The 25462-nt window shown below is 43.7% G+C and overlaps 1 protein-coding gene across 1 annotated transcript in view; it reads right to left on the reverse strand.

Annotated features, from left to right (window-relative positions):
• The window catches only part of fam222aa (family with sequence similarity 222 member Aa), a gene marked incomplete at both ends in the record, with an annotated part of 44616 nt that extends 23839 nt beyond the window's left edge, over positions 1–20777 (reverse strand). Inside the window, 1 exon segment of the mRNA XM_083912036.1 lies at positions 20686–20777. Within this exon segment, the coding sequence (XP_083768162.1) occupies positions 20686–20777 (92 nt within the window).
• Positions 20778–25462: the final 4685 nt, after the last annotated feature.

Genomic DNA, 25462 nt, shown 5'->3' on the forward strand with positions numbered 1-25462 from the left:
ACACGCCTGCCTAAACTAATGTCAACCCTGTAATAGCAATGAGGACTAATTGACTTCACAGCCAATTGCTGCATCTTTGTGCCGGGCTAGGTTTTTTATTATTGGTAAATAACTCATAATGCATGACTGTGTTTTAACCAAATTCAAAATGTAGAAAAGGCAAAGAGCTGAAGTGAAGCAAATTAAGATGAATGAAATTATGATACATATTCATACACAGACCCGACCTAGGTTGGGGCGAATGTCTTAATCTTACTGGGATGAGGACTGTTGAAGGAATTGAGAATATTGTGTTGTATTGAACTAAATATTTTCAGCACGTCCACCAGTCATATTGTTCTGTTCGATAGCAGCCTGTAGGTGGTCATGGTGGATTTGTTTGCTTTTGGGTCGGTAATTCTAGTGCAGTGTAGTGTAGTTCCCCACTGTGGTCCAGCTCTCACAGTTCTGTCCACTCTTGGCACCTGCACCACAGATTAAAAAAATACTTGTCATCCTTGTGTGATTTTGAAATATTTTAAACATTGTTGCAGGCTTGTTCCTCTACTGTCATTGCTACCTAAAGTTGTGAGAAAAAACTGTAATAACCAGAGACAGCAATTCTCATAACTATTACATGTGCAGCTTTTGTAAGTCTCTGCATAATGCTCTTCTTTACACTTACACTTTAGGTGAGGAAGCCCTGAAAAGCTTGACCTTGACATCAGTTGGTAACATGTGAAATGTAGTCCCCCTGAGCTATGTATGGGTTATGTGGGAGTGCAAAAAAAAATTAAATTCTTGAGCTTGGAGCTAATTCGGGCCATAGTAACACATTTTTATGAAGCATATTTCTTGCCAGCGTCAATCGTAAATGTTTATGTGTCATACTACAGACTTGACGGAGAAGAAACATGTAAGGAGGAACCAGATTGTAGAAGCTGGTCGAGAAGATTACAACAGAGGCTATGAGAACTGAGATATATTTACAATAAAATAAGCTAAAATTAACATGAAAAACTATTTAATTGAAATTGACTTTAAAACACATTACGCTTGAAGCTCAACAAGTGTCTAAATGCACAGTACATCGCAGGAAATGTAAAGATCTATTAGTAGCTAAATAGTGGCACACATCTTTCTAAGTTTCCAATTAAAAGTGAGAAAAGCAATGTAAAACACCTCTACAACAATGAAATCCAAGTCAAAATATTTCTGATTTAAAGAGCTGTGTATCCTGTGCACCAATCACCGGTATGAAACCAAACACAGTCCATGGTGCTCTTACAACATGACTGAGACCCTGCGCTCCTACTGATGCCAGTGAGGGACCCTGAACAATGAGAGTGGGGCTTAAGATTGTCAGACGAACCACAGGGGAAACTCATCCTCTTTTCCTCTTATTACCTCAACCTTTGTTGCAGCATTGTTTTGCGAGGCAGCAGCATCAGTTGTCATCTAATACCACTTTCACACAGAAACCCTGCTAATGTTGTGACTTAGAACACTACTAGACCACGTGTACATGCTTTAAAGTTCAAAATACAAATAGTTTTTATCATACTGTCTGTCTGAATAGACCTCTATTCAGCCTCTGTCTGAAATGGTTAGCTTTAGCACGGACAAAAGTCCAGTCTGCTCTGATTGGTCGGTGTTTCGGGGTTTTCAGCATCTCTGCAACATTATTGCAGCCAGGGAATGACTGTAGCGCCACTATTGTGGTACTGTCTTAGTTGCGGTGTGCATTTCTCTGTGAATTGAGAATTTTGATACTTACATATACAGTATTTATGTTGCACCTCGGCCTGTTTTATAATCCAAAAAATGACATGGAAGTCTCACTCACACAAATGTGCCTGCATTAAAAAGAGAATTTACAAACATAAGTCACAAACCATCCACACTAAATTTGGCCAAATGTGAAAAATTAGCTTTCATGGTTTTCATGCAAGGATTTATATTTCCCCACTAAACCTTATTACACACCATTTGTAAAGCATTGTTGATATTGCAAAATTTCTTATCCCAATGTGACACAATCCTTTATTGTCTCAGACAGGTCCATTCACGGCTTAACACAACAATAAAACAAGGATTCTGTTTTTTTTCCCCTTCTACGCATCCTATGGTGGCTCACTTGAATATTTAAAGAGCGTTCATTGTCTTTTTGTGTTGTGTTCATTGTTTGTTGTGCTGTCATTCCTCAGCTTGGCTTCTGAACTTCAAAGAAAGGCTTATGTCAATTTATGATGAAATGGAGTGAGCAGGCGAGAGAAAAGCGGGAGAGAGAACGAGAGATGGGGGGGCCTTCACGCAAAATGGCCCTGTCTCGAAATGTAAGCTTATTAATGGGTGTTCAATAAATCAATGGAATAAAATTAAATTCAAACATAGTGATTTCTTTTCTCAGTCACCGAAGCCTGGCTCTGAACATTGCTCTCTGCAGGTTAGCAGGTGACCCCAATTCCCATGGTCCAAAGGACAACTCCGCTGTCTTTCACTGGAGGGTGTCATAGATCCAATAGTCAGTCATGCATAACATTAGTGTGTTGTAAAGCCCACAAGGCAATCAAATAGTGCACCGTCGAATGTTGACACTGATCTCATTTGATATATCTGAAGTGTGACAAAGCCATTTTTGCTCTGCTGGATACTCTGGACTATAAAAGAGAGGATGACAACTGCTCACAGCTAAGCTTGCTGGGAAAAAAGGAAGCAGGCATATTTTCTCCACATATTTTCTCCTCACTGCAGTTTCTGTTGCCGAGACTCTGCAGCCTTTTTCTTTACTCCATAATATGTGCCATCCAGCTGTTGTCATCCTGCTCCTTTTTTCTCAAAGCTGGCCCTGACCATGCCAGCAAGAGGGAATCCAATTGGACAGAGTGGGAGGTGAGTCTGCGGTTGGTAATCACCTGCTGGCTAAAGGCACAGATGGTACAAACACCGGCAAGATGTTGTCGTGCAGCAGCAATCCAAGAAGACTTCCTGACAGGCCGACAGACAAAAACAGAAACCTGAGAAACCCACAGCGAGCTGAGGGATCGCAGCATGCAGATTTGATGCAGAAACCTGGCAACCCCACAGCCGGCGAACTACCTGAAGTGTGAAGAGTTAAAGCATCGATCTTGTGTTTTCACAGGCAAGGTCTTGGTGTCACCGCTCAATGATTGGGGACAGTGAAAAAAATGGGCAGGTTGTAATGATTTCAAATGGTAGACGCTTTCCATGACAAAAGCAACCCGATAAGGGCTCCTGTTATCAGCGAGTTTGACCAGCCACGGACAGAATTGAGAAGCGAGGTCATCGCGGAGATAACAGCATACGTGCATCATTCGACGATCGTTTCCCCCTCAAGGATGTTTGACACATTTCGTCGCTCCTGTGATTTATTTGTTGGCCCAAAAGACTTGCTTTCCTGTTTCAGGTCTCAGAACTACACTTCAAGGAGAACACGGCTGCTCTCCACCTGTTAAGATTTACTCTGGTGCTGCTGTGACTTTAAATCTTCTGACACACTGGAGACAGTCAATTTAAGATTCTGCCGGGATTAACAGAAGATATATGCTGATACATTTAACTACAACAGTTTGAGCGAACGCGCAACTGTCACTGAAATCTAGCCTTTTTTTCCTCTCAGTTAGATGAAGGAAGTTGGACGAAGTCATTTAGTTTATTGATGTTGCTGGCAGAGATTTTTTATGGTTGTCAAGGCTCCCAACACATCAAACATATCAGAGTAAAAACGCCCCGGAGACATCCCTCTTCCTGAAGACTCCCCAGCAGATGAGCTCCTTCTGCTCTGTGTGTTACTGCTCGGTGCCTTGGTTTGTCCTTCACAAGAGACAGGTAACACTGCCAAGACCCAGTAATTAGTGCAGATGGAGACTGTAATACTCTCTTCCCCTCCCTGCAGAAATGCCAAGGGAGGCAATCTATAAATTCCTGCATATTAATGCAATTTAAAACCACTCCAGACACCTTGCTGGAGGCAGGTGATAAAAAGGTGAAAGGCCGACTACCTGGCACACAGCTGCTGATAAGTCGGTGACATAGGTCCGGTCTCAGCAACTTCCTGGACCCACCCCCGCACCACAACACACACGCACATACCAAAATAACTTGATAATCTTTCTCCTCCTTTCTCAGAAAATGCTCTCCAAATCCTGACCTTAGGCCTTACAACTGGGTCTCTATCAATAATTAAACGGTAATCTAAAAACCCATTTTAGTTGGGTCATCTTTCTACACCATTGTCCCTGCTTCTCTTCTTTCGTCTATTTTTTTTTTCTGTAAGATCTAGTTAGAGATTCCATTAGCATGAGAGAGCCGGCTGGTAATTGTCTTCACCCTACTGAGTGATCCCTGGATAGAGGATTAGGCGGAAAGAAAGCCCTATTTCAACTCGGAGCACAGATGCTGCCCAAAGCCACCCACTCCAGATTAGATTAGACTGCAGAGGGATGAAACCGACTGGTAACGTCAAGCAACATTAAACTGAAAGTGCGAACAGGAGGTTAAAACCAATAAACTTTGGTTCACTTTTCACCACCAGCTGTGACACCCCCCTTTGATTATTTTTCTCTCTCTTCTTTTGGGGAAATTTTCTTTTTCTTTTTAATCTACTAATATGCTTTTCTGCTGAAAATAGGAATTGAGGGAAGGCATCTTATAATTTTTCTCTCTCTCTCTGATATCATAGAGTATTTAGGGCTGAATCTCACTAAATCATCCCTCTGGGCCACCCTGTCCGTCACTAATCTGCCTGCCACCGCCCACTCATAAGGAGGTGTCACATTTCTGGCACTCCTCCACGGGATAAGCACTTCAAACACCAGAGCTTCTCCTCTTGACCTTTCCACGGAGATGATCGATTAAGCCGGTTGGATTTATTCCATAAACAGGCAACCATTACATCAAAAAGGCGAGGAATTTACCTCAGAGGCAGAACTTAAAATCCATATAAGCTTCATGAGGGTTCCATTTTCTATTGGCTTTTTCAATCCACTTCTCGTGGCGCACTAATAAGCACAAAGCCTTTTCAGAGGCTGTTTTGGTATCTGAATTACTGCAGTTCTCTACCTGTAATTATTGAAGCAAGTCAAAATGACAACAGAGGGAAATTCAACGACTATTTGTACTCCAGAAAACCTGTGATGCAGAAAAACAGTTTAGAGTGGGATAAAGTGGAGCACAACATGACTGAAATGTTTAAAAGTAAAATTGTGCAAGTATGGTTGCTTTTTAAAAACAGCAGTGTGGAACCTGCTCACTTGCCCAGGAAGCTCTGTGGTGTAAACCAAGGAACACCAAGGCCAGTAAAAGGTCTGCTGCTCGCTTGCTGCCTGAGCCATTAAGTTACAACACTGTGGGCTTCCTGTTTTCATGCTTGAACACTTTCTACATGCTTTCAGCAAGGACAAGACCAAACAATCTTGAGTGAAACACCAGGGAGGAGAAACCCAAGAAGACGGAGTAGTTCAACGACAGAATGCTTTATACCGAAACAAATCATGTGCCCTTTTGAATGTCATTTGTGAAAGCTAAGAAAGAGAATCTAAAACCAGTTTAATTTCACCAGGAAATAAATTGAGAGCTCCCTCTGAGGAGCCCAACCAGACTCTTCCTGTTTGTGATCACAGCGGCCAGTGAGCTCTTCAGCTCTGAGGGACTCCTGCTCTATGGTAATAATACCCTATTTGAATAATGAGGCAATACCACCAGTCCTGCCGCCCATTCCCCCTGCATCCTTGACTGGAGTCTTTGATAGACACTAATTCTAGCTCCATCTATAAAGCTCCTCTCATGCATTTTTAATAGAATCTATTACTTCAGGATTAAATTATAAAAGACTGTCCTCCTTAAATTTTTAATAGTTTGCATAATTGGTATCAGGGCCTGAATGCGAACCATAAAAACCCAGTTTGTACAGGACTGCGCTGTGGAACGAGCCACACAAAACCACACAGCACCGCTGCACAAAATGGCATGACGTTATTATAGACGAACACATATCATGTGCGCACATGATATGCACGCAGGGCCATTATTTCTTTGGGTTCATTGCTGTGGAGAATAAGGTGGTGTGTGCTCAGCACTGTGAATTAAGGGGACAATAAGGTCAGGGACCATGAGAGCTGCTTGTGGCTGCTGAGGAGGAGTCACCTGATGGAAACGGGAGACACAAACCAGGTGTCCATGGACACCTGCTCCCATTGATGTCAACTGTGACCACAACACTTGGTGGGGCAAACAGCAAAAATTACTAAGTAGGTTTACAGCCTCCCTTTGTCCCCACAGTCACCGATAACTGTGTTCAGTCAGCTTAAATGGAAATGTATTTCCATTCGCTGTTCCCGGTTCCAGGCAGATCAGCCATGAGTTAAATGTCATCTGCACTTCCTCACTCTCACTCTCTGCATCTCCAGCTCAGCTCTTTCGAACAACAGACAGAGTATACAGGAGAGCAAATGTGTCTGAGGCATCTCATCTAAACTAGAGCCCCCTTAGAAATCTACACACGTCACTATCCCCCAAATTAGCACCGCAGGGACACCCCCTCACCGCCCCCGCCTGCTGGCGGTAGCTCTTTGGCATATCTGTACCGGGGAAAATATTTCACACTGTATGAATTATTAAGTGCGGGGCCAGTGCTAAGCAGTATGGAGATAGACCAGTTATTCACAGCTCTATTGGGACAGATGCGTCGGAAACCCGGGCCGCACGCCTATCAGATCGTTTGTCACCAGCGATAGACAATTTACAATGAGAGAATTTTTCAATTTATTCATTCTGCTGTCACTGCAGTTTTCTACCTGCACTCATTCCACTCAGCAGCCCCCTCCTCCTTTAACGCCGTCTCGTCTGGTGAAGGAGCTCCATGCCTGAACAAACCGTCTTCTTCTCTGTCTGATGCTGTTGCTCACTTCTTAGGAGAAAGGTGGAGGTGAAACACATGTGCAAAAGACACAAGGACAGCATAGCCTTCTACTTTAATCATCTTAACTGAGGTAATGGTGTGTTTGGGGCATCCTTTTGAGAGCTGAGGGGTTCAGGCCCCAGCAGGGAATCTGTGACTGACTGTGGCTTTGTAATAAAGGAGAAGAACAGGAAACAAGGCAGATGAAGGTACTTTACATTAATTACTGAAGGTGAACCAGCAGACAGAACAGATTTGGATTGTGGTCACAATATTGCATAAAAGAGGATGGACGGACTAGCCTTAAAGGCCTAAGTGGCACTTTTCTATGATTTCAAAAGATGGGAACTCAGGAGAGTTCAGGAGAGACAAAACATGGATGTTTTCAAAAGGTTTTTTTTTTTTTTCTGAGCCAAATTCACAAGAGAAATAGAAAAAATTACACCAATAGCTTTGTTGGTGTAAATGCTTAGGGAGAACAGTTTGACCTGTAAAGCAGCCGAGAGTGTTTCTCTATCTGGGATGCCCTTTGAAAGCCTAATGCATAAAGGTTGCACTGAATAGGCCTTGATGTGAAAGGCAGAGATGTTAGATAAATGTCCTTGCAACCAGGGCCTCTGCCCTCTTCCTGATCTCACACACACACACACACACACACACACACACACACACACACACACACACACACACACACACACACACACACACACACACACACACACACACACACACACACACACACACACACACACACACACACACACACACACACACACACACACACACACACACACACACACACACACACACACACACACACACACACACACACACACACACACACACACACACACACACACACACACACACACACACACACACACACACACACACACACACACACACACACACAGAGGGCAGCATTTGTTTGGGGACAAGGTGACCCTGTTGCCTAGGGGCCTGTGAACAGGCACAATGAAGGCCTCTCATTCCGCACACACCCAGCCGGCTGTGTTGGGATGATGACGGGTGAAGGGGTGTGAGGGGCATTACAACACCCTGCTACTGCAGTTTTAAAACCCCTATTCAGGAAGCCCCCTGAGATAGCTCCTTTCAAACCCTGCACAGACGGAGCAAAATCCCCGCTTGTAACCCAGAGTCACGCAGTCAACAGATGGAGCAGCTATTGAGTGAAGGATTGTGCCGGCAGAGGCGGCTCCCCATCCATCCCCGCTGGAAACAATGGGGCAGCAGGTCAAGAGTGCTGTCTCCAGAAGGAGGGGTCAGGGGAGGAGGGGCATGCTTCGACACAGTCAAGCTATGCGAACACTTTGAAACCGGAGGAACTGAGAGAATCTTTCTTGGATGTCGGGCGGAGGGGAGGAGGCTCGTGGCTGGCTGCCGGGGATCAGACTCAGGTGGTGGGGGCTTGTGTGTGAATCTGGGACAGCAGTGTTTGTGTTTAACCTGCAAACAAGAACAAAAAAGATATCCCCACACGCACACATTTGCATGTTCAGAGGAAAACGCAGACTCACAGTTTAATGCACATTTCAACAACCAACTGTTACAGACGCTCACTTGTCTGTGCACAAAAAGAGAGAACAGAGAGCACCGCAGTGAGGCTATGTACAAATAAAGAAAACCTGTACTACTACAAAACGGTTTTCATAAACAAAATGGTGCATACACTTAAAACTGGTGTCAAATATTACACACACAGGCCACAATTCTTTCGAGTCCTTCAATTAGATAATTAGAAAAAAACGAACAAATACTTCACTTCACTGATTCCTTATTGTTCAAACTCACAGTATTCTCACAGCATTATCATGTGAGAGTACAAAGTGGCGGAGCGACTGTCAGACAGAAGGTGAAGAGCTATGAATAGCTACATGCTCAAATGCACATGCATGTGCGTATATGCATGGGTGCATGATCACATAGATGATCACAAAGCAGTCGTGGCTCCCAGTAGGGGAAAGTATATCCATTTCCATTGACCAGCAGTCTTGCTATCATGTGACTCTGACCCAGGAGTCAATTAGTCATCTAGGTTGCCCTGCCTCGCTGCGTTTCCATGACCGGAGACGGTACAAAAACACGAGGAAAGGCATACGATGATCCCACGACTTCAGTATCTTTATATGTCGTTAAAATCCCAACTACTGAGCTGCCAAATACAGCCACCACATGTTCCTCATCCTTGAAAGGCTTGGTTTATGGGGCTGTTTTGCACAGGAAGGCTCTCATTACAAAGCAGAAGGTGTCAGGAGCATTGCAGCAATTCTCCATTAACAACCACTTGACAAGAAAGTACAGAGACTCAAAAAAGACTTCTTACCACTTGGGAAATGTTCACAAATCACCCCTAATTAAACACAAAAGCAGAGTCCATGAAATCCAACTGCAGAAACTCGTTTCGAGATAGAGATGAGATTTTCTTGCAAGAAACAAATACATTTGTGCAAGGACACTATCATCCACGATTGTGTTTCCTTCAAACAAATAGTCAGCTTAGTACAAGGGACAAAGGCTTACGTTGTAATTCTTCCTTCCCTAGGTCAGATCACAAAACATCAATGGTTTTACCTTTCAGAATATGCCGCTGTTATGTTGTTTGAGCCCAGAATTGAAAAAAATAAAACAGCCTGTTCCAACCATGCTGAAGGGATCAATAAGTGCAGAGAATAAGGAAATGGCAATAAACACAGAGGCTTTTATTCAGAGTGCCACAATGCAGATGAAAGCACAGAATGCACCTGGAGAGCAAAGCTGAGAGCGGCAGAAGTCGAAAGAGCGCCCGCAGAGTCATCAGGTGGGGGTCAGAGAGCGCCGGCTATATTCAGACCTCAGCACCCACTTTCTCCACAGCAGCTATCAGATTTCTAATATTGTTGGTTTTAAGGAGGCTTGGCTTTCCTGCCACAATGAGGCGGATTCAGCCCCAGTTGCCCTCCTTTTCAGTGTGGTCTCACAAGGGTCCTCTCGTTTTTTTTCTGCAAACAATACTGCTGGGCTGCGGCCTTATTTAAAAGATTAATAGGATGCTGTCTTGGCAGAGAAGCAATCAGTGAGGTTTCTGTGACAGCAGAAAAAGTGTGAAAACAAGGCAAAGAGGAGAGACCATTGTCACGGTTACCAACTGGCTGCCGCAGCTCAATTGAGATAGCTGTGGCTTTCAAGGCCCAGCTGTCAATCACAGTAGCAAGCATCAATGGGGTAAATTTGAATGATAAAACGATAAGTCATGAGCAGGCGATTTCCCTGTCATTGGGACAGGGGCTGTTTGAGTGTAACTCACTATGGGTGGAGAGATTTCATTGCAGCCATATGGAATTTGGTTTTGCCTCGAGTTTCTGGCTTCACCCCTCAATCATGACAGAATGTATAATCACCAAATGTCTTCCTCTCAATCCCTGTTACAATTGGCAGCACATCGTTGTCACTGGAGATGGGGGAGAAACAAAATGAGAAAGCTGACTAAAAGACAAGCTTTAAGTGACACTTAATTTGAGACACCCAGGCATTCTCTCAGCTCCAGTAAACAGGATCCATCAAACTTCGCCCAGAGCCTGTATGAGTCTGCAGCTGTCTGTGGGGAGAGGCACAGTATGCTTGAGAGGCCCCCGCTTACCAAGAGGACCAATGAAGAAATCAAGAGCTTTAAAAGTTCTTAAAACTAACAAGAGGCGTAGGAATGGTAATGACACTTTCAACGAGCAAATTTTCATTTCATACATGTCTACAGCAAAACTCGAAGTGTTTCGTCCTTTAAAGACAAACCCACCGAAAAAAAAAGTATGACAGAAACTAATGACAGCCTGAGAGAAGACGGCAGAGAGGGTTAAAAAAACACAAACAAAAAAAAACACAAGTGAGCTGGTGAAGAAGTGCGAGAAAAACACCGAACATCTGCTTTTCTCCCTGCTTCCCTTTGTTCGTCCCAGGAGAGAGTCCCATGCGATCTCCCTGATCCTAGTTTGTGGCTGACAGAGGGGACCACAGCTCTGTTCATCTCCCCACTCACATGGCTCTGAACCCCCCGCCCGTCCCTGCCGCCCGCCTCACCGTCGCTCCGCTGCCAGGAGGAAAAGATGGTGGGGAGGGGGAGCAAGAGGGGGGCTACATCAAGGAGAGAATCCCAGTGGGTTCTCGTCAGTTCCAGGCCATTGCACCTTGCTCGCTGGGATTTTGCACACACACACATACACAAACTATTAATGGATCCGATAATGTGTTGCGTCTTTTTGCCTGCGAAGTGTTTTGTTTTAAAGAACCGTTGTAATAATGTGAATCATTTCGTTGACAGATCACTGGAAGTCAGTGACAGTAAAAAAAAAAGTTTGCTGCCTCGCCGAGCTTATTTAAGTGGCACGGGAGCAGATAACGTTCAATCAAAACCCAGTCATACGGTTGATGTGGTCAGCGGTAATGTGCAGCCAAAAGGCCTGACACACTTTCATGGTCTTTGGGGACGAGTGGAGAACGGCAGGCTGCCCTTGTGCGTTCAGTCTCTACAGATGTTGCCTTGGAGAGAGGCTGATTGGCTGGCTGCCGTGACAGCTGGACAGCTGTTCCTATAGACGCAGCCACAGAAGCATGCCACAGAGAAGGGGGTGGGTGGGAGTGGGGGGTAGCACTGTATGTTTAGTTTATCTGTATGAAGTTCCCAGGACGTGCAAAGCTGTCACTCTTTGCAATGGTGCATGAGCCCGGATAAGGAAAGATGGCACCGAACAGGATATGGAGAGAGAGCACAGATGGGTAAATATCAGACATGGCTGACATTATTTGAAGAAGCTCCATTAACAAAACAGATTTTTTTTTTTTGAATTGTAATTTGTCCATCCAAAAGTGAACAGTCTAAAGCAACACCAACTGGCTACACTGGCATAAGTCAAAACATTTAATTTGATCCACCAGGTCTGTTTTCTTTTTGTCATCATAATAAAGTAAAAGTTAAATATGAGCTTCACAGGGAGTTTCAAATGCATTTTTACTCCTTCATAAAAGAGGCGATGGAAAAGAAATCTATTTTTCAACACAGATAGGATAATCGGCCGAGCATTAAAACGACTCTGGACTTTGTGCCAACATCCGTGGCTGCTGGTGATGAAAGGCAGTTTAAATTGGGGTCATGTTCAGATATTATACCTTTATCCTGCCACTTAAAAGCACAGGTACCTAAAGTTATGGAGCCCTGCTGGAGACCAGCGCAGGTTAAAGACAGACGATAAATTAACGTCCTGACTGAAGAGTTTGATTTGAAAAAATGCAGTTGAAAAAGAATTGAAATGTTGGAAAACACTCGGCCATATTAAAATGTTGTCACTTGCTGAATAAACACACTGCAAATCATGAGTTAAACAGCCTGGATTGACGCCAGCCACTTCCGCCAAAACTCTCTTTTCCTAAGCAGGGCCGGGCTATTCATTATGCCACAAAAGGTCAGCAATTTGTTCAACTCAATAAAAATGTTAATAAAACTAAGAGCTCACAAGAAGAAGCACTCTGGTCTCCTATCAAAAAAGGGGAATATGTGACTGCGTGTGTGCAGATGCATCTGTTTGAATGAAACGTTGCCACTGCAGCATTACGTAGGTCAAAGGTTGTGCAGCAGCAGCTATATAGCAGGAAATACAGCTTTGGCCTCGTCATAATCCCGGTCAAACTCCACCAACTGCTCAACGCAAAGCAGATATAAACACGCGCACACACATGTACAATAACCAGGAGTTGATAAGCAGCACACACACACACTCTCTCTCTCTCTCTCTCTCTCTCTCTCTCTAACATCTCCAAGTCCTGCTCACACCCTCAACCCACTCTGCTAAATAAATGAAAAGACCCATTAGGCAGATTTCAAAGGCCAGCAGTGGGCTTATAATTATATATGGAATCTTTTAGAGGAAAAAAGTGATTACTCTGGATGCAAGTCTGGAAGTAGATGGGGGTGGGTTATTGCTAAGCAACCAGTCATTATCCTCTAGAGTGGAGCGAGGTGACCGACCATCCGTCTAACTCCGGTGGCTTGCCTGGCTCCTGTGCAAATTCCCCCCTCCCTCTTTTTTCCTCCGCCACTCTCTCTCTCTCTCTCTCTCTCTCTCTCTCACTCTCTTCCTCGCTCACTCTCTTTCTCTCTCTCTCTCCCTCTGCCGTCTCCCCGTCCGAATACAAACAGAGATAAAGAACGCTGCAATCGCTCTTGACACACAAATAGGTTAACACAATAAAGCCGGCTTTGCCTGGCTCACTCGAGGGAGGAAAGCAATTCCAGCAGCAGGCAGGAGGTAATAAAACAGGGCTAGTGTGTGTGTGTGTGTGTGTGTGTGTGTATGTGTGTGAGTGTGTGAGAGAGAGTGTGTGTGTGTGTGTGTGTGTGTGTGTCCAAACATGTCCTCATGTCAGTGTTCCTATGTTTTTGTATGTGAGTGGAGGCAGGCACAGTGAAGCTCTTTGGCCTCGAGGTCTAATATCCCACAGATTTCCCTTTCTTGACACAAATAATAACATGGGAGAAAATGAAGGAAATTCCAGGCTACTCCTCCGTTTAGATTAAAGAAATTGTTGCTTTATATTAACAATATAGCTGACCGTACCTGATCAGCCCTATACAAACACATAAACGTTTCCCTATGGGTTATATGCCGGCTCTCTTGTAAATGGTCTCCAGCTTGGTTAAAATTCAACAAATAAATTGAATGAGTTTTATCTCTGCAAGCCTCAGCTTACTCTCCCTGATGCGTCTGCCAGGCCTGGCAATAAATGATAAAAATCTCCAGAGTTTTATTAAATCATGTTGCATTCACGCTGAACTCGGGAAAATGGTGAGGTGGCTTCTGCAATTACAATCCAGACCAGACAACATTGTTTTCTCCAGTCACTGGAAATTTCATTACCTTACAGGAACCGCCTTAGAAATGGGTAATAGCCTCTTTTTGTCACAGACACAAACTGTCTGTGGGAGGTGTGACACTCCATAAGCGTTATCCATTTGCAACAATATGCATCTAGCCAGTCACAGTCTGGATGCTGGTCAGCATAATGTGCACCCTTATTCAGTGATATAGAAGAAGTGAATGGAGGAAATAGCGGTCAATAGCCAATTCCTGGATTGAATGGGGTGTAATCAAACACATTGAACCTTATTACATCCATGCAGCTGAATGTATCTCTCCTCCAGGCTATTATAGACAGATGACGTGGGTCACACATAGCCTCATCTCTCGCATGTCAATAAATAGAGATTGGGCGAGCACATTTTTTCTTGTGGAATGACTGAACTGTAAAAGAAACCGCAATTAAAGCTTGTGGTAAAGTTTCACACGTTCAGGTCATACAGGATAGCTGTTTGTGAGTGTCAATCAGTTCCTCTGCTTTGTAGATGCTGTCCCTTCAACCAGGTAATCAGACAGCAGAGATGTAAAGTGGTGGCCATTGTCAACAGGGAATAAATTACCAAAGCATGACGAGAAAACACCTTATCTGTCTGATGTATTTCCTGCTTCTGCAGAAAGCTACAGAGCCCGAGGGAGAGCAGTCAACCAAAATGCAGGGAGATGGAGATTAGGATGATGTGCAGTTCCTTGTTCCATTAAAGTTTGATCTTCCTCAATAGCCGAGGACAATCAGATATCTCCCATTCAAGATTAAAGTACACCAGCATAGAGGGAGAGATTAATCAGAGGCCTGCATGAGATAAAAACAGCCTTGCTTCTGGCATGGAAAACAGTGGCAATAAAGAGTTCAGCTGATAATGTGAAACATGGCGAGGCACAATAGCAAATCAAACAGCACGCACGGGCCTCCAAAGCCAATCAAAGCGCAGACTACACTGTGTTACAGTGTCTGAAGGAGTACAGCAGAGGCTGATCTGATAGTAACCAAGGCCTTCATTTTATTACTGGTTAAGGTTGAAGAGGGCACACTGAGGATTTTCCCATGTTGCTCACTGTCGCCAGGCTCTCATTCCCTCTCCTCCTCCTCTCCTTGAGATCAATGGCGCTGGGGTGATTTCACAGCAGCCTGCACTGTCACCCAGAACAAATCAATGTGACCATGAGGAAGGCAAGAGCGGCATTGTTTTTAGGGAGAGCAAATTTGCTGTTGGAGAGCTTGTCAGATCTGCTTTATTCTCTTTCTTCCACCAAGAACACTTTTGGAAGGAGCATGCCTCCCCTCACTTTTCTGTCTGGGTTATGAAGCAAACTATAAACCGCACAGCCTCTCTATACATGTACTCATTAACCACATATAACCTGCACAGTTCCTTTTGACTATATGTCACACGCAAAAGGGCATTTTCAAAAAAGAAAAAATGGGCTGACCGCACTAACCTTTCCAAATTAAAGGCTATACATTAACCTCGAGGAGGGGGGGGCTGTTGAGACGTGACTTCCACTCAGTCTGACAGCGGGTGAGAGGGGAAGAGAGGGAGGAGGTCGGAGGATCGTCGCCGTCCGTCATGCGCTAAGTGACTGCAGATAACCCTGATGAAGAGCTGCCAACGTCTACCATCGTCACAGCAGATGGGATCACATGGGCAGAGTTATGATCAGGTGAACGTTGTGCTGCAGCTTAAACAACAGGAAATTGGCAACGTGGTAACAAGCAGAGAACCACACGGCGTCTTACTAACATATAGCACTCATCAGAAACACTGCAGGGGCACATGTACGTGATCACATGCCCGGAGACTACTTATATGTAGATACTCCAAATCAAACGCAAACATGCTTAAGCTGTTTTAAACATGATGCCTGGGCTGTATTTAAAGTTGCAGACAATCACTGGTCAATTTACTGAAGATTTCTGTACTGTATGTTTGTGTATGTTTGTGTATGTTTGTGTTTATTTGTGCGGCATGAAGCTAATAAGACTGAGGGTCAATCACCCAGCAGTAAAATAGATACAGTGTGCAGTTTGATATGTTGTAGCAGCTACAGTAACTGCGACAAGCCTAATAGAACTGCAAACACTAACGCCAAATCTACAAACAGAAGCATTCCTGCTAATCCTACACCATCATCCCTGCTACAAGCTGAACATCACTTCCACCTCTATTCATTCACACTGACTGGCTGAAGGGTGCGTTTGTTTCTCCACAATCATTTCTACCTAATGCTTTTGTTTTATGTCGCTTTTTTCCCCATGCTCTGTCTACACTACTACTGATGTGTGAGACAAATCTCGCTGCAGGGACAACAGAGTTTAGAATAAATCGTGTAATCTTGTAAAAGTACAAGAAAGGGCACGTCTCTTTTGTTTGCCTGCATATGAAAAGTGTTAAAACAAAAGGATGTTTTCCTGAAATGAAACACTTTGATCGTGCGTCTAATGAGCTGCTTGGTGACATGGCTTTGAGAGAAAACATCCATGTTCCTTAAAGTGTCCGATGATATTAAGAAGCAAGACGCTTTGCGTTTTTTTCTAGGATAAGTCTTTTTCATGATTATTTACATCTGCAGTATATTTTTTTTCAACAAATGGAGTTTGAAATGTGATTTCTGTCGAATGAAGTGAATAAATTAGAAACACGTTCATTAAGTCCACGTAAGAATGGACCTGCATTGCTTAAACACTTCAGGGGTTTGTAGATCTTTAGTCACGCACGCACACACGCATGCACGCACGCACACACGCCTGCACGCACGCACGCGCAAACTTTATCTACTATTTTAGTCATCTTAAGTGCTAAAATGAGTTCTGCCTCTGGGTAGGTGTTGAGACAATCAAACCATGCAGGGATTAAAAAAGATTAATACACAGCACAGGAAATTAAACTTCAGCGACTTTCACGATATTCATGACTGGAGCTCACTTATTCACTTCAGGCAGGCACTTTAATAAGCAAAGAATACAGTAAGGAACCCAACCCGCTATCAATCAATCAAACTGATATGCAATTTGAGTTGCAAATTGATAAAAAGCCAAGCTGCTTTCGGCGTATTAGCCAAGTTTTATTAATACAATGCTAAAATATGTTCTCCACCTGCCGGCTTAAATCAGTAGATAATTATTAGTAGAGTAGAGTAGGTCATTAGGTTTTCATAATAAATCGCTGATGTGATCAAGATGTATGCAACACAAGTTTCCAACCTATTAATATATATTTTGTGGACTTTTGTTGTGACAGTTGATAGTCAAGAGCAACAGGAAATATGGTGAAAGCAAGAGGAAGATGAAATGTGAGTATGGTGTTGCAGCAGGACACTTGAAGGTCCAATGTTACAGGAAAAATAAAAGATCTAACTGCAAGCCTGAAAATAAAGAGGCAAAACAAGAGCTACAAACTCCGAAAGGTAATTCAGTGACCTAGATATTAAAGCTTTTCTGCCATTCTGTTCTCCCCTGCCTTGTCCAACCTTCATGTTGAGTTAAGGCAAGCATTATGCTGGGAAGACTATTTGTTTAGGTGAGGAGCAGCCGCAGAGCTAATATGAGCACAATTTGCTCAGCAGGTCATAGGCGCAGAGTGGAGGAAGTAAATGAGGCAGTTCTGCCCCCTCGGGTGCAGCCCCTGCCTCATACATCACTGGATGTTTTATTCAATACAGCCAGGAAGGCTCTATGGCAGGTGCCCTGACTGTGGGGGCGCCTGCCCTGCTGTAGGGGCCCATATTACATTCAGCGAGCTGCCTGTCTGCGGGGCTGCAGGAGAGAGAATGACTGGAGCCAGTGAGGAAGATAAATTTTGAGGATGCTTGTAGTCTAAATGATAAAACATACTGTGTGCAGCTTTTTCACTGCACAGTCAGCATAATGTGCAGGCTCATTTATGTGCAGTGTGAGCGATGAAGCCAAATATTGCAGAGCAACCTCAGCAACCCACAAGGCTCAAAGTTCACAGGAGTGGAAACAGTTTAAACTTTATCAGCCGGCCACTCATATTCAAATAAGACATCGACTTCGGTCACATCATTCAAGATGATCAGACTTTCCTGTGCATTTGAGGCTCGGGCTGCAGAGGACACATTTGCTGAAGAATTCACAGGACAATGACAAATTGCCTCCAGACCACAATGCAGCACAGAGCATCATCCATGTCCATAACACAAGTGAAAAGTTTTACACAAACACACACACACACACACACACACGCACACGCACACGCACACACACACATTAATCTCCATAAATTTGATGAAAGCCTGTCATAATATGCAGGCACACCATAAAAAGTGATTGCATATCATTAACCCTCCAGGGTGAAAAATAATTGCACTAATTGCAGCAGTCACTGTAGTCACCCTCCCCACACGCAGTGACGCACGGGGGCGTGCAGATGAGAAATTCGCACCTTTTGCTCTGAGATGCAACTCCGAGTGCCACATATGCCTGCGGTGCGATACCCTCGACAATACATTTAATTGCTACCCATACTTGAAAAGACCAATATTACACATCAAAGCGGTTCCTAAAGCCATTCGGGAGCGGCTCTCTAACCAGTCGATTTTTACAACATACTCTTTATTGTGGGTCACGCATGGAAACAAAGGGTTTAAATGTGAGACATCGTTGTGTGGGCAGCATCCTGGGGAAAAGGGAGCATTTACAAACATTCAGTATTTTGTGCTGTTCCTCTATTTACCATTCCAAAAGCATTCAGAGATGCTCTGACAGTAACTACCACGTTAATGTTTACAAAGACTGACCCAAACCATTCCCAATCCACAAGACTTGGATAAAATGACCAAAAAATGACCACAAAATATATTTACCATAAATTGCTCCGTAGTGCAGACTAGAACTCCATGCAGATTGTAGCATTCACTGAGCAATCTGCCTCATACTTCTGTGGTCCAAATTAAAAAGGATTCATTCTGTTCTCCAAAATCCAGCAGCCGCTTTGTCGATGTCAAATGTTGATTAAGTTTATCCTCCTCTTCCGATGGTATGCAAATATACCGGTAACCCTGCGAATTAGATTCCACACTCTAGCCTCTAGCATGCAAAGTTAATAAGCTTTGCCTTTTTTCTCGACTCGGCTGCCAATTTTTATCGAGGGCAAAAGCGCAGATCGGCAATTTCAGGAGCGTCCTCCGAAGGATTGCGCACCAAGTGCGCTTCGGGTTTTCAACGTTTAGCCTCCGGGAACAAAGTAAAAGGTCCTCGTTGCTCTTCTTTTCGCGATACCTCCAAATAACAGAAGTGATAGTCGAAAGACTGGATGGTTGAACTGCTACGCAGTATTCCAAAATCCCCAGCTGTTACGCATGGGTTTAAAGTGGTCCGCCTGCACTGTAGACGACCTTAGGTGAAATGTATCATGCGAATGTTAGTAATATTATGTAGGCAATATTGTGTGAAGGTACCCTGAAGGAAATCAAGGCTGGGCCAAAGCGGCTGCCTGAAATATCCTAAACTGATGCGATGTAAAATCCCGGTGATCAGGCTCTGCTCCGTCCGTCACTTTCTCCGTGGTGTCGGCAGCCTCTCTGAGATGCCTTGCTTCCCGATTCAGACTCAGATTTCCAGCTGGGGCTATGGAGTAACCTCGATAGCAATGCTCCGAGACACTCTCTTTGGTGTATTGACCAAATAAGAAATGGTTAGGTCTGAATAAAAAGCTAGCTGCTTCTGGCAGCTCCGGGATGCGGTCCTGCCCTTGTGCCGAGCTGCCGAGACTGACAATAACCCGGAACGCTGCAGACTGTCAGGCTGCACAGACCGCCCACCGACCAATCACTGCACTGAGGGAATAGAAACATTCCCACGGGTTGGCCAATCATCAGTAATTGAGGACTGTTACCATAGAGATGTTCGGCGTCCAAGCGTCTGAAACCACGTTGTTTATTCGCGGAAAAGAAAAAAAAAGTCTGATATAAATTGCCGTGGCAGGATGCAGATTGAGATCTTTAATCACTCTTTTATCCTTATCAGCGGTCTAGTTAAAGGTTAAATGGACCATCCCTTCATGAGCAGACCTGGGCACAAACCCACTGGCAGACGTGCCCTTGAGCAATACACTGAACCACTTCCAGCCGCAGGAATGCTGCTCTGTAGCTGACCTTCGGGGAGGAATAAAGTATTATCATGAAAACAGAATACAATTAGATGTGATTAGCATTCAGAATTAATCTGCTTTATGAATAGGCGACTGTAAAGGGCTATTTAACTTAATTGGTTTGAAACTCCTATAGGAGAAATATTCCATACAGTTAATAAACCTGGCAATACTGATTTTTAAAAGTTTCCCTGCTGTGCGATCATCAGAGTTCATTGTCCTTTAGGGGCTCAGATTTATTAAGTGATCTATATTGTATTGATGCATCACATGCACTTTTCTCCAAATTTATATTATTCCTGAAAGACACTGACAATGCCTTGCAATAACTCCTAGCATGCATGAGGTCAGTGAGCACTTTGAATCCACTAACTACTTCAAAATACGAAATTACCTAAATATATTTCAGCAAGACTATCTTTAAAAAAAAAGAAAGAAAAAGTTATAACATATACACAAAGTGACTGTCTACTTAACTTAGCAGAATTCCGTAATGACACCTTCAGCTTATATGAGTCACGGGAAACCTTGCAAAAAAAAAAAAACACATCTATTTTTGCAAAATGTCATTGGGGAAGTGTGTGGTTTACTTTGACAGAGGCCCTTAGCATTCCTCTTCTTCTTCTTGCCAACTGCGTCCGGTGCACACAGAACCGGGGACACACAAAGGCAGTACAAGCAATCACACATCATGGACTCTCATAATAAGCTGACGCTGGGAAGTGGGTGATGCAGCACTCAGCTTATGCCAGTGCTGATAAGAGCCTGAAAGTATTACCTCGGTCTGGCAGCCCGCTCCAAGAAATCCATCCTGAGCCAGGTCATCAATTCTGCCCTATCTGATTGCTCACCAATCCCTGGCAGCTCCATGTCGCTGTCCTGGCTTCTGCCTTTGAAATTCTCTCTATGACTTGCACTTTCATGCTAGTTCTTTCACGGAAAAATAGGTACACACTGTTTGTACATAAAAGAGTCTTTTGTGTGGTCTTATACGTGACAAAAAATAAGACTGAAAAGTGGGCCCGGGGAGGTAAAGATGATGATGCCTGACTTTGTCAATCCCTTAAATGTAATCACTGCAATCACAGCTCCCCCTCATTGCTGCGGTGGACCTATGGAGCATACATTAAAGCCTGTGGAGTTCAATCATATCACCTACGCCGTGCGGCTGCATAGTCAATCAAACAGATGAACAATTAATTGAAAAATACTCAACCAGAGCTGTGTTGTGCTCCAGTGAGGCAGCGAGGCAGGCAAATAAGCCATTTGATTAGCTGATAAGTAGATGACTCAACAAACATTCAAGGCATGTTTACTGTGGTTTGATTAGAGTACGCCCAATACGCAGAAGATTGGACACAAATACGTTGTGAAAACACTCAGCTGTTCCAATCCCCAAGGCAGCATGAGGGCACATAAAAACAATGAATTATTTATGGGGGAGACTAGTGAAATATCACAGTGGATAATTTTCTGTGGGCTATATTAAATGCAGCTTTCAAAGTAATATGTCTGAGTCTGTGCATTCCCCAGAAATCATTCCCAATAACAGGATCTAAAGCCTAGAGATTGGATATGAAATCACATGAGATATTTCCCTGGAAAGAAACCTATGAGCCTTTTACTAAAACACCAAAGCAAGAGTTATTCACATGCTAATTGGGCCTCCCTCTTTCTTACTAAATATGATCAAAGGCTATTGCTTTGTCTCTGTTTCAGGTATTAGTTCTGGTTCAAAATGAAAGACCTCACTATTAAGGAAAGCCTCTGGCATGCCTCATTTGAAAGAGGGTTCACAATAACAATAAATCCAGGTTCAGCGTCGGTAAAAACCACTGCAGCTTCTGTTTGAATGGGGCATCTCATAAATAAAGCGCTTATACGCCCCCATCCAGAGCTAACATTAGTGTCTGTCTCTGAGCTGAAAGCCTTACGCTGTTACAATTTGTTCCTGAAAGTGAACTCAGTTTAATTGAGCAAAGTTCAAGTCTCCACAAACAGCAAAGTAACAGGAAAAAAAATCAATGGCAGCAGAGGCATGGTAAAAAGAGATAGCATTGATTTATCTGCCTGATTCGCAGGGATCACTGCATTGTGCCTTCCGGGTAAAATGCACGCTGTCTGCCAACTGATGGGGATGAATCTGAAAAGGTGTCAAGTGTTTAGAGGACACAGAGGTGGAGGATGCGATCGGGGGGCAGCCAGAGGTGGCAGGGGAGGAAGAGTAGACTGGAGAGAGGGAGCAAGGGCATGAAGTATCAGACAGAAAGAACGAGGTAGGCGAAGGGCTCGATAAGAAGGGGATAATGTTGTGAGGATGGCTCCGGCACTACGCAGGGTTGAGTCTCTATAGTGTTGCGTTAAAAGTTTTTGACAGAAGCGGGAAGAGATCAACATGAAAGCAGAGAGCTGAGCAGAAGGCCTGAAGCTAAAACCATCACATAAATCAGACTACCAGTTGGAACCAGGACTTATCTGTCCTGTTGACTGTATCAACATCTTAAATGAATATAGTAGAGCTGACCCCTATTTTAACTATTATTAGCATAACAGTTGGCCAACTAAACAACAGTTTATTCAGTGGGAAGTCAAAGGCTGTTGGCTGCAATGGTACTGTATGAGTAAGCATATATCAAATCCCGCTGTTGCAAGTGCTTCACAAGACAAGCATCTTTTGCAATATTTTAAGTCTCAGCAATTGGCAAATAGATGTCTCCCCAGAGACTTTACACTGACAGCCAAAAGTTGTTGAGAAGAGGGGAAGCCAGGACAGAGATCAGAGGCCAGAGCAGCCAAGGAGACCCAGACAAAGAAGTGTTACTCCTGAACTTCAACATCCCTCTGTCTCCTCTGTGGGCTGATTGTCAATCTCACCTCTAATGAAACTAAAGGAGAAGTATGTGTTTGCCATTGTATCGCTATTTTAAAAAACACTCAATAAGACACTTTTTTGCAATTGTAAAGAGTGACATTCCAGTAAGTTTTTATTCATTGTTTCATTTCATTTTGTCACGTTCTCTGTATCAGTGTTTTGTGTAAAAGCTGCAATATAAATGCACTCGAGTTCACAGGAAGTCTGTCACTTATTTCTATTGAAAAAAGGACAAAGTGTTCTTGAACAGCTTCGGTTGAGAGTGATTCTCTGTGAAGTGCTTTGTAACCTTGTTTTTGACTCAAGGTGCAGTTGAAGTGAACCTGACTTGACCTGACACATAGATTGTCACTTGTTTATGTCTCAGAAGACTGTTTCATTGAAAGGTGTTTTGGTTCTATTCTCAAAAGCATATGGTTTCCTGTGTGTGAGCACTCAAGGGATTGTCTTCATGAGACAACAAACACCCAGAGCCTTAACATACACACAGGAAACTGTTTGCATACAGGCTGAGTTAAGGTTATATGGTGCACTTTATGTTTGGCGTGAGTGTGCTTTTGCGCGGTGGCTGTCATTATTGCCATTCACAGGCCAAAACTTCATTAAAAACAGCAGCACAATCTAATTAGTGCAATAGCATGAGGATGTGTGAAGCAGAAACTGAACTGGAAAAAAGAAACAGCAACATTCATTTCCAAAATTCTAATATTAAACTTCAGACAAAACATGCAGGTGATCAGAGACGATGTTGTTTATTTGACATTGTCAGGTCTTCACATGCCGCCATTAAACAGCAGCATAAAAGTGCTGGAGTGGGAGGAGGTCAGGTGCAGTGTGACCTCTGTCACACCTGGGCCTGTTAAATCTCATGGCAGCTCTTCCTCCTCCTCATAAAAACTACTCACTGAGGAGACGACCAGACTGTTTGAATTTGCTACAGCTAATACAGGAAGTTATGTTCCAGTAATTGGAAAGCTTTGAAGCGGAAGTTCTTACATCTGGCTGTCACTACCCTGTAAGAAAATAAAACCGTATTTAACACCTTTTCTGGTGTTTGTCGGCCCATTCATGCCAGCTGCAGCTCCCAGCATCATATTAAAAAAAGACACATATTTTTGTATTTATGAATTTATGTCACTGTGCTAAATATGTTACATAAAGTTAAAGTGTTTGCATCATAATAAGAAATAGCTACCACAATCCTGTGAAACAAAGTGTCAAAGTGACAACTTAAAATACCCCTCCACTCAAAAAGTGTTTTTCCTTTGTTTCTGTCCTCTAAAATGTCTGACACTAACTGTCGTGAATTGTAGCTGAGCAAATTTTGTTACAAGAGAGGTGTTTTCACGTTCCTCGCCTGAAGGAGGATAAGTCTGTGCACTTCTCTGCAATTTCAAATTCAAATGTATTCAGGCAAGGTTTAGTTGGAACGTCACTGGTACATAAACCAATGTGAAACACTTTTGGACAGGGGAACAACGGAGGAACAACTGCAACACAACACCGGCAAAGAAACCTTAATGATCTGAACCTCCACTGCAGAGCGAACTGTCAGTCAGAAAACATACTGCCATCATAGCTGTGAGCTGTCAGCCACTGACAGTAACAAGCTAACAAACTAACAAACAACAGGAACTAATAAAAGATGCTAACTACACTTAACCATTCGGATACGTCTGCTAGTCGGCCATTTTAGTGCACAACATATTCTTCATCTAAGTCTGGGTTTGAATGACATGGGGTTTAGCGCGGCGAAACTTTAACATAGTTTGCTAACGTTAGCTGCATATGGGCGGGCAGCAGGTGCTCTGCGCCCGTCAATCCACCTGCGGGATTCCAGGAGTTGCATCTGCCATATCGAGAGTCGGCGTTTCGCCCAAGGGGCTCTACCGCCCCGCCGCCTCCAGTCCGAAGCCGACTTAGACATGAAGGCCTGTGTTTAGTGTTGATCTTGATGAGCCCTTTGTGTACTTCTGTTTAAACCTCGGCCCTGCTCTTCAACCTCCGGTAGAAGATAGAACGAAGTTACTGAGGAGTCTCAAGCTAACGTTAGTACGCGCAGGGTTAAGAGCATGGGCAGCAGAGGGCAGAACGAGGCCAGATGCAGAATTCCTCAATGAGGTGGAAACATTAGAGGTGCCTTCAACGCAATCTCTGAGGTTGAGAACAAAATATTCTGACTAATATTAGAGTAGTTTTTAAATACTTTAACATGTGTCTGGAATTGAACTTAGATGGATGTTGCTTTTTATCAAGGAAGTGTCCACACGCACGCACACACACACGCACACACGCACACACACACACACACACACACACACACACACACACACACACACACACACACACACACACACACACACACACACACACACACACACACACACACACACACACACACACACACACACACTGTTGTTTTTTCTCCTAACAGCAGCTGGTTAAGGCAGGTCTGCCAAGAACACAGCTATTCTTCCTGTTGTTTGAGGGCTTCATGTGCTGTATACAATACAAAGTAGAGTCAGCTCAGCACTGGTGTCTGTGACAGGTGAGGGGCCACTGAATATACACTTTGTTTTAGTTAAGACCTACTTTGATAAAAATGCACCCAAGGGTACAGCTAAGCGTAAGCATTCACATATAATCAATATGTGTGTAGTAAGTACAACATAAAAGAAAGTCC

Source organism: Echiichthys vipera (assembly GCF_963691815.1).
Source record: "Echiichthys vipera genome assembly, chromosome: 4".
NCBI lineage: Eukaryota > Metazoa > Chordata > Actinopteri > Perciformes > Trachinidae > Echiichthys > Echiichthys vipera.